Source organism: Palaemon carinicauda, chromosome 15, assembly GCF_036898095.1.
Source record: "Palaemon carinicauda isolate YSFRI2023 chromosome 15, ASM3689809v2, whole genome shotgun sequence".
NCBI lineage: Eukaryota > Metazoa > Arthropoda > Malacostraca > Decapoda > Palaemonidae > Palaemon > Palaemon carinicauda.
In genome coordinates this window covers 94,591,438-94,602,197 of record NC_090739.1, presented here as the reverse complement: position 1 = coordinate 94,602,197, position 10,760 = coordinate 94,591,438, and the positions used below count along the sequence as shown (strand labels likewise).

Sequence of the window (10,760 nt, the reverse complement as noted above, 5' to 3'; positions counted from 1 at the left end):
CTAAAGATTCCTTACCAATCCCTTCACAACGTGTTTCACTTAGGGCCAATATATCCAAACTCTATTCCATAAATTCCCTCTCCACTTGCTCACTTCCCAATCTGATTTATGGTTCTATCATTCTAAGTACCTACTTTCAATTCTTCTTTCTTATTTATAAACTGGGAGATTCTTAGCACCCTGCTACGCCCGGGACTGGGGGCCATTCTTTCATCTTCTCTATCCATGACTGACTAGATACATAGAGGATTCATAGGTTAGATACATTAAAGGACAGCCAGTTCCTTGTGATGCACAATGCCTATCTAACTAAGGCAAGTAACCCCTGCCAGTCCATACTAATTTTAGTAAGATCAACCGCCACGCATCAGGAGTAGAAGCCGAAGACACCGTTTGTCCATAGCCTTAAACCCATCCGTGACCCTGCAGCCAGTGATTTTATCAAGATTTAGGTGGGCATTTCCTCCACCACCAAAATTCTCATTACTCCACATACTTGTTCATCCGCTAATACGAGTATAACCGTTGGCAAAATCTAGATTGCTAAGATATACCGCCTAGCACAGTAGGTAAGATATACCGCCTAGCATGGTCATATATATATATATATATATATATATATATATATATATATATACTGTATATATACTTATGTATATGTATACATATATATATATATATATATATATATATATATATATATATATATATATATATATATATTTATGTAAACATAAATATCTATATACGTATACATATCTAAATATATATATATATATATATATATATATATATATATATATATATATATATATATATATATATATATATATATATATATATATATATATATATATATATAAGTAGGGAAAATGGCTAGTTTTGGATCCATATAGCGATAAGGAAATCGATCCACAAGGGTGTCCCCCCAAACCTAACTCCAGCCCCTCCCTTAACCTCACTGGCTATCTCTAACCTAACTCCACCCCCCTTCTCTTAACCTCATTGACTACCCTTACCGTATCTCTCTCTCTCTCTCTCTCTCTCTGTCTCTCTGTCTCTCTAACCTAACCTAACCCAACCTAACCTAACCTAACCTAACCTAACCTAACCATTCAATCTTAAACCTAACCTAACCTAACCTAACCTAAACATTCAATCTTAAACCTAACCTAACCTAACCTAACCCATCAAGTGAGTGAAAAAATGGTTCGATCCCCTGGCTGGCCAGAAGCTATTGTCTCTGGGTGGTTCCACCTTGGGTCTCGGATCCTGAGATATGAGAGTGAATCCAGACATCAAGATAATATATGTGTGTGTATATGTATATGCATTGGTTAAACTTCACCCTATTAATTAAGATTAAATGGCTAAACATCACCCCTTTTTTAAGATGATATGGCTAAACTTCACCCTTTTAATGAATATTATAAAAGGCCAGACACGGTATTAACATTTTGTTTACAATGTTGATATCTCATTTATAACTTAAAGACGGAATACGAAATTCCAATGATGGATGTAAGATTTCAACTCCCCCTTTCACTTATCAATATTGCATAAGGGAGCTATCATTTAATCTTAAATAGTTATTATGGGAATTATTAAAGTTATCGTTATATTTTGAAATTATTGTTTATTACAATACTCATTATTATTATTATTGATTAAATCGGGGGAATTCAAGATTTTTATAGCTGGTGGCATTATATTATTTTGTATTACCTGGAATATATATTTCAGGTTGAAACTTCTTGTTAACAATAAACAACTGTTACGACTAATGTCTATCCTTGAACAACCCAGTACAATAATAATAATAATAATAATAATAATAATAATAATAATAATAATAACACGAATCCATCATTCAAACTTAAATAATTATTATGGAAATGATTAAAATTATCGTTATGTTTTGAAATTATTGTTAATAAAATTATTACAATATTACAATAACACCTGAATAAACAGATGTAGGTATTTTTGTCCTGCTGACAATGTGTTATCTTTCTCGTGATGATGATAAGCCACGATACTTGATACGATAACACCTGAATAAACAGATCTACGAATGTCTCCTCGTGACGATGAATGTTATCTTTCTCGTCAGCATCATAAGGTTTCGCATACATTGGATAGTGAAAGTAATATTTTAAAAAGCAGTATTTTATTTATCTTATACAACCAGACTGATCTTTATATATGCATGTATTTCTCATTTCTCCTAACATACAAATTTTAAGCGGATTTGTAAGAATGCTTCCAATGTCATTTTTGTGAACTTCTTGAAGGACATCAAAGCCCTCTCGTATCCCAACCTCACTGTGCTCCATGGTTTAGAATTATTAGTTTTCATCCTCCACTGCTGAGATAAATGGTCTGGTTGGAATCCTGATAAGCTATAAAACAAATAACTCATTAGACTCATGATGCCACCTCCACTAAGGAATAAATCAATCCCATGAATAATTCCCGGCCCTAATTAATAAATGAATAAAAAAAGAAAATAGAAATTAACTCACCGTCATGGATATAAATAAACTCGTGCAAACGTGGGACATCCCCTATCAGGACTATTTCTAATAATTAGACTCAGGAAGGTTCATAGTTATCCCTCATTCTGATGCATTCTTTATATGTAATCGCTCACTTTTCTCTCCCTTTATACTCAGAGCAGCGTCTCCTCATCAAACGAGTGAAATAATAATTAGCTACTATCCCATCATTTAGCCTTAAATTACTGGGGGAAAACATGGTCTTTATTTTCCGTAACGTATACCCTACCCCGTAATGACTAACTGAATGTATGAAGTATAAAACATATAACCCACACTTATATGATAAATCTGGCTGGATTGGTGTCATGAATTTGAACAATTCAAAGGATTTATTCCTCTTGAAGAAGGTCAAGAAATGCTTACTGTATATCTCTGGGCTAATACCATAACTATCAAAGAATGTTATATAATTTTCAGGTGACTTAGCCACATAAAAGCAGACCCAGTGTCCCATGCTATTGATGTCTGAAGAGGTTTCCAACGTATTTGCGATGAAGGTGATAGCTTCCTCCCTGTATGACCTCAACCTTATACCTCCCACATGATCAGAAGAAAATATGCCTACGTAATTCACTAATTTCCCCACCCTCCCCCTTAGAGCTCTATCCAGCTCTCTAGTATCCATCAGTCCTAACCCCTCACATCACAATGAATAATCCTGTCCGCATCAATCGATAAAATACCCGTAGTATCTCCAAAAAGCATAATGAGATGGGGTGTCGTTACTGCTGTACTCAATTTTAAAATGATTCGCATACTGGCTGATCTCTCCACTGGTAGAGCTTCTTTCATATCCTCATGTACGAAATTAAAATTAAAAATAGTTCTCCCCTCCGTAAAACTATCCAAGGATATAATATTCTCATCATCTATGCCAATAGCCTTCCGAGATTCATAATACGCCTGCACAACTCTCTCTGGGAATGCTGCGTTTATATTATATACGGTACTTCCGTTAATGGTGATATGTAGATTATTTACATTTGCATGGTGGAAGAATAATGGGTTTCTTGTATAATCCCCTGAAAAATGTCTCATATCAATTAGTGCTAGTGTCATCTTGTCTGGAATGCATGAACCAAAAGGTTCATCTATCATTATTGACGATTCATTAATCCCAACAACGTATGTCTTATAAAGAGACTTACTGAATATGTATTGTATAGGCTTTGATAATAATGACTGATTCAACGCAGCCATTGCATTATAATGAGGAGTGACACGATCTATCCATAACTTCGATTGCTGTATTGTCAGATTATTTAAATGTCCCTCCTTATCCGTGTTCATAACCCAACTATCATTCGCTAACTCTAATCGAATTCTCAGATTGACAGAATCCATTAGATACATGTCAATAGTTGCTAAATCTAATAATAGTGGGAAGTATGTGTTAATTCCATAGATTTTAAGCTTGGGCATCTGCTTAACTTCCAAACACTCCCCCTCCTTAAATGTATCATCAGTATATTGCCTCGTAATCCCGTGCTCTTCACAATAATCATCATAGAAATATCCACACCTCGCTATATTCTCGAGTGAGTCCGGCTTCACATTCATCAACATCTTCATATAAGATAAATAATTGTATAAAGGACATGACTCGACCATCTTTTCATTCAGAAAGACGGATACGGACTTGAATAATGTATTACTCACCCCGTTTACTACTCCCACATTTTGTGCCGCTGTTAAATTGACACCATTTCTAGTGATACGAATGAATAATTCTAATGTTATACTCGATAAATCAAGAAAGGAACCGACCACCCCATTCACACGAAATTCTATATACCTATCAGACAATACCTGATTAATTCCCACATTACTGGGCATGAAGTCTACCCTCTCTTTAGAATTAATTGAACTTTCAATTAGTCGCTGCCTGTTAACATTTGGATATGATTCAGATATTCCTGCCATATACGAGGATACGGGAATCTTATTTCCACTTCCTGGGGTATTCGGTGTCATTCCAGCCATGATGTGAAGTTGAAAATTCTGCTTAGTTATGAAATGAGATTAAAGAAAGGATACAAACCCTATGATGTCCCACGTCCTAATGAATGTAGAAGGTTATACACATCATTCTTATGCAATCTCCGCGTTCCTCCAAACTCCTTCTTAGTCTTACGAATCACTTTCAAACTGCTTCCTTTTTTTGACTTCCTTCTCTTTCCTGAACCTTTTAGAAGTCTTAACCCTGTTGACTTCAATGCCTGAACTCCATGTTTTTTTAAAGATTCCTTTAATGGTCTTTCCGCAGTGATCATATCGGACATTACAGCCCTACCAAATTCCTTAGCTGAAGGATTGAGAGCCTTGAATATAAAGGGTAATACCCTCCTAGCCACCCCTGATATAGCTGACAACACACTTCCTCCCCGTCTTCGAGTCGGATAAAATATTGAAATATCTTCTAGCCCACCACCTCTTCTTAGGGGTGAAGAAAGAAAAAGCCTCCTAAATTCCTCTTCTGATGGTGGAATGAAGGTCAGTCTCATAATCTTGATCGTATCTACTCCGAAATAGTAATATAAAAAGAAAAAAAAACTCTGCAGTAGTACAGCCTCCTGTGATGGTCAATTGTCAATTAATGCTAGGTACATCGGTATTTATCATTTTATTCACCTAACCCTGACATGGAGGACGCAGGTCACGCTAGAGTTTTCAACGAATCTTATGATTCTCCCATTCTGATCCGTGATGATTATAGATATTTGATCCAACACCTTTGTATTTAGAGGTTTATATAATGTGTTATGTATACCTCTATTCTTGCCGTTATCTATATGGAAACAGTCTAAAATATTTACAAGTCTGCCAGCAAAGTAACTCGGCTGTATCACATCCGAATAAATATACATATAATCAACTCCACAATTTTCAGATGGGAATGTATAGCTTGAAACCTCTTTTTTCTCTCCTTTTCCATAGATTATATATTCTGTATCAGCTCTGAAGCCCAGCAGATTGGATGCTTCACTGCTGAAAGTTATATGAATTGTCTGCACATCCCCCTTCCTGAATGAATCACCCTTAACATATTGTATGGTTATTTTTTTCTGAGTGTCATCCCATTTGAATATGGTGCTACGTTTAATGAATGCTGAATACCTATCACTAAAATAAACCTTTAATTCCTTATTTAAATCGTCGTTTAAATTCTTAACCAACTTCTTCATATCCCCTGCCATGACACTAATATTAGGCGTATATGCATGTGTATGTGCCGCCATACTTTCACCAGTGGAAGTATTATCAGCAGACTGGTATCGTGTATGCACCTTGATATGAAACTGTGTATCATTCGACTTTATGGCGTAGTACTGAATTGGGTGCATGATAGACACGAGACCCACTTCATACTCATAATCATCCCCCAAAACTATCGGTGTAGCAATCCTGTTAATAAATCTACTAGGCTTGTTATCTGGATATGCATCTAAGCAGCCTATACTGGTTAAATAAAGCGTGTGGTCACCAGACATCTTCTTACCCTACTGAGGAGGGATATTTCAGTGAGTTCATATTTATAACTATACATGCAGTATACATTTTTAGGAGGATGTAATTGAAACTCAATAGTTTTATTCACAACATTTTATTTTTGAAAAGAAATAGATTGAAAATAAACAGAAATGGTCAGGCATGCGAATACATTGACAAATAGCGACATTCAACCTCTCCTCTGTCAGCCCCACAGGTATTTCTATTTTCTTCATCAGCCTTAACAAAATTATTTACAATTTCTAATTTTCTTAATGGCCCCAGAAGATTGGATATAACCATATCCCCTTTATGTTTTTCATCCAGACTAGAAAATAACTTTTCACCTTCGACGATATAAACAGTCCTCCCTTCCAGTTCTTGATTAAAGGTGAATATACTCGGTAGATAGTAGGCCAGCCATTTTGCATCAATTCTTCCTCTCCTGCCAATACCTAATGGGAAAAGCACATGTTGAACGTTATCAAATTTCTGGTCATTCAGCTTATCCTTCAAATTTGTTAATGCACTGTGGAAGTGATGTAATCTCCGTTCTTCTGTATCTTCGCGAAGTCCGTTCACGTGATGTAAATCTTGGGAATACTGAACACTATTCCTTGCATATGGGTTATTCTCAATCGACTCTCCTATACCATACTGAGTTATTAAAGTTGCCACGACTGGGTTATCCACATACAAATCAAGCGTGGGTGTGTTCAAGATGGCCGTACCCGGCACACTCCTATCCCTTTGACATGCGTAACTTGTGCCAGGCTTTGTATATCTCATCCCTGCCACATCTGCATAGGGGTATGCCTCCACTACATCCTTCACAGCCCCAAAATTCTTACGTGCCACCGCATTTATGGCAGTGACTATGCAGATACCTCGCTGCTTGTAGACAGGGCTGGTCAAGGATCCGAATATTACCTTGCAGGTGCTACTACCTTCCATCTTGAAGAAAGCTTCAAAACTTTTGATTGTCTATGCTCCTTCACCCAACTTATATACGATTTGCTTATCAATCCCTCCCCTCCTCCCCCTAACGACGTGATATTTCATGTTCCACCTTATCTGAGGCTACGCTGTAAACAACTTCATCGAGGTGTATACTCATCTTGTTATCTTCAATTAACATGTACTATCATGTTATAACTCCTTCCATCTGATTACTGTCCTACCCTCCGCTCCTTATAGAACAGGTTATATCAAGTTTCACGCGCCTCGTTAATAAGGAATCCAGGAAATTTCCTGATGGGGATATTTATTCTTGAGATTTCTTTGATGTATACCCCCTCCCTTTTTAATTTCATAGACAGTTTTTAGCTGCTTTATTAGAGCTTTATTTCTAATCATCCAGTGAGGTATATTAGCAGTTTTTATTATATATTCATAGTCATTCAGATATTCATCCTCAACCACTTTTTTACCGTCAAATTTTTGTATCATATCTAAAATATTGTACTTATTAATCGGTGAAAGGAGATCCCCATTATCATCCCATCTCACGCTAACGGACCTTTCTAAGTACTTTAATACACTATTAACATAAGGTATTCTCTGCTGAGTGAAATACATGGGGATAATTTCAGCTAGCGAAGGCCTGCTAATGGGGTTCTGGCTGTTTATTTTGTATGTCCTGAGAGGAATCGAATTATTCTGCAGGACATTCCTCACATCTCTTATCTTGGGCGCTATAGTAGTCTTAACCATTTTTTGCGGACTATCCCTATTTCTCTTCCGACGTTCAATAGTCTTCAAGGGGATATTGCTGCTATTTCTGACCTTTGCCTGATATGATACATTCAAAGTTTCGGGTTTTTCCCGCACATTTGAAATATCAGTTCGTCCCCCCTCATCAGATGTCTTTTTTCCCATCATCCGCTCATAAGTAAGTCTTGGAATTAAATACAATTCCCTCATGACTTTTTTTATTATTAGCTTTATTTGAAGATACTTGATATTAGTCCTGCCGCTAGTGGTAATAATACAGACAGAATAGCTCCACCTCTCCTACTTTGGAGAATTTTCTTTTTCTTATGTATTGGGGTTTTCCTCAGTGCAATTTTCCGCACTTCCTCCCTGTATCTCTTTAATCTCCTGATATTATTCACGTCCTGTGTCAGATTCTTCTTCAAGAAATTCTGAAATATTTCGGAAATTGTATTAATATATTTTCCTCCAAGTACAGCTATTATTTTACACGTATGTTTGGCGGGTAAATGGGATAGAAAAATAATGAATTCCTTATTCTTTTCTATTAGACCCCTCCTTTTACAGCTGGTCATACTTGAATTATATGGCTTTCATCAAGCCATGAATTAAAGTGGTCTGGGTATCCACTCCACTTAACTAAATACTTCCACCTTTTGCCACCAACCGTTTTTCTCCTCAACACTACTATATCATACAGTTCAGGTAGAGTCGTTGGGATTAATTCTTCTCTATAAAACACACCTTGAATTTCTTCACCACTTAAATCCTCCAAATAGTAGACAGTCGGTTGCTGACTTTTGTCAATCCTTCTTATCCTGAAGATCTCATAAGTATTCTGCACTGTGAAACCACTTCTGAAGGGAGCATTCCTTTTCTCATCGGCAATACGTACAGTCCTTCCAACACTGAGAGTGAAACTGAATGTCTTTTTAGTCTCGTCATTCTTAATATACATCCTCGCAAATTGCCTTTCCACATCTTCTCTTGCGGTTAGTACATGAATCTGATTGGGGGTCTGATTAGCCCCTAACCCGCGATGAGGTGAATCATTATAACTGGTAACAATGTCATTTAACACATTTATATAAGTGAGTGTATTATTATGAGTTAAGTGTTTGTAAATTTTACTCTTCAATGTTCTAATTACCCGCTCAGCAATTGAAGACTTTATCTCTCTTGAATATACACTATACAATTTTATCTTTTTCCCATCAAGATATTGACGGACATATCTATTATAGAATTCCCCTCCCTCATCAGAGTTCAGACGTGACACTCCCTTAAAATCGTCACTGTCGAGGACAGTTTTGAGTGCCTGCATCACACTAGTGCCATTTTTCTTCTTTATGGGTACTACTTGAAGATAGCGGGAAAATATATCAATAACAATTAAAAGATATTTATAACCACGGTTGTATCTCGCAAGTCTCGACATGTCAGCGAGATCACAACCAGCTATAACTCTAGGCTTGGGTGATAGTACTTTCCTCCTTGTGAACTTCTTCCTCGTGATTTTATGTAAGGTATATGATGACTGGCTTTCTAGAAAATCTCTAACAATACTCCTAGTAATGTTTTCATCCACCTTTCTCGCATTTTTAAACAATGTCTCTACACCACCGTAGCTATTCGGTGACTTTTCAGTTTCGTAAAGTCTTTTTAAAATCGAGTTATGCCTTCTGCTCACCATTGAAAAATGACTTGATACTCAGTCTCCCCTACTATGTTAGTACGAAGTTGCAATTCTTCTGGAGTATTCGGTCCCAGATCAACTAATAAATAACCATTCTTATTATGAGATAAAGCCCTTTTATATATTTCAGTAAAGTCAGGACCCTTCCTCTTGCCATACAACTGACGTCCGAGTATTTCGATCTGACCAATATCCCTATTCCTCATTAATATATAATGAGAACAATTCAGACTTATACTTCTGCTAAATTTACCCGAGTGGAATACGTTCTGAGTTATAAATATTACTGAAATGTTTGAGTGTCGACCTGCAGTGAATGCTTGAGTGACAAATTTATTATCACACGCCTCTATAAAGCAATCATCAAGGACGAATAATAAGCCCAAATCTTCTCCTACAGCACTGTCTGTATATTCAAAAGGATTCAGGATCTCCCTACTAATTCTAAATTTATTTCTAATCCCGGTATGCCGCCCTAAGGGATGGTCGTCTACTCCACAGTATAGGATAGTGTGAAAGACTTCATGATATTTTTCGATAATCTTTTGAGTCAACTGTGTTTCCCTGAATTGCTATATCCAGCTATTATTATCCTGGATGGGGACGAAAATATATTTGTCACGTCTTTAGGGAAGTTTGAAGTTGTCATTGTGAAGGTGTGAATGCCAATGAGGAACTATTCAATATATACATATCTATAAATTATATTATAGGAGGGGGGGGGTGTTCAGTTTAGTGAAACACTGGATTTATATATTTTTTTTTTAATTTTATTTACATTTATTTACAGTTTCAAAGTTTTTTATTTCCTTCATTCAAGTGGGATGCTATTATATAAAAAATTGTCTTTATTTAAATCTGTTTACACGAGGTGTTTTTAATGTTTCCATTATTCGGGAGTGAGGTACTATAAACATTATGGAAATTATAATGATGATGATGATGATGATGATGATGATGATGATGATGATGATATTCTATTTTTCTTTTAAACCAAGTGAGTTACAGATGCATTTACAGACTTGAATCAGGTCAGTGTCACAGTCAGTGCTATTTACCATGAGTTAGGGGTGAGAAGGAAGGTATTAGAGGAAAAAAAAAATGAGAGGTATACAGCCGTAGCAGGGGGTAGTGGTTAAGAGGTGAAATCTTCGCCTTCCTCGGGAATTTCAACCTCTGTGATAATTATCCTACCAGTCTGTATACCCCTTCTCTTCTTGTGTGAATTGATATTGTTGTGCATTCTTCTCCGTTTGATGCAACCTGTTGGAGAGACACCTGTCTGTAATGATACCATCCCG

The 10,760-nt window shown here is 36.4% G+C and overlaps 1 protein-coding gene across 1 annotated transcript; it reads right to left on the bottom strand.

Annotated features, from left to right (window-relative positions):
* Window positions 1-3,191: 3,191 nt before the first annotated feature.
* Window positions 3,192-5,016, bottom strand: LOC137654339 (uncharacterized). Its single transcript, XM_068387957.1, has one exon. The coding sequence runs from the start codon at window positions 4,542-4,544 to the stop codon at window positions 3,192-3,194; it is 1,353 nt and encodes a 450-aa protein (XP_068244058.1). The 5' UTR covers window positions 4,545-5,016.
* Window positions 5,017-10,760: the final 5,744 nt, after the last annotated feature.

Bases quoted from the DNA above. Each gene is read 5' to 3' on its own strand.
- LOC137654339 (XM_068387957.1), bottom strand. From the start codon at position 4,544: ATGGCTGGAATGACACCGAATACCCCAGGAAGTGGAAATAAGATTCCC.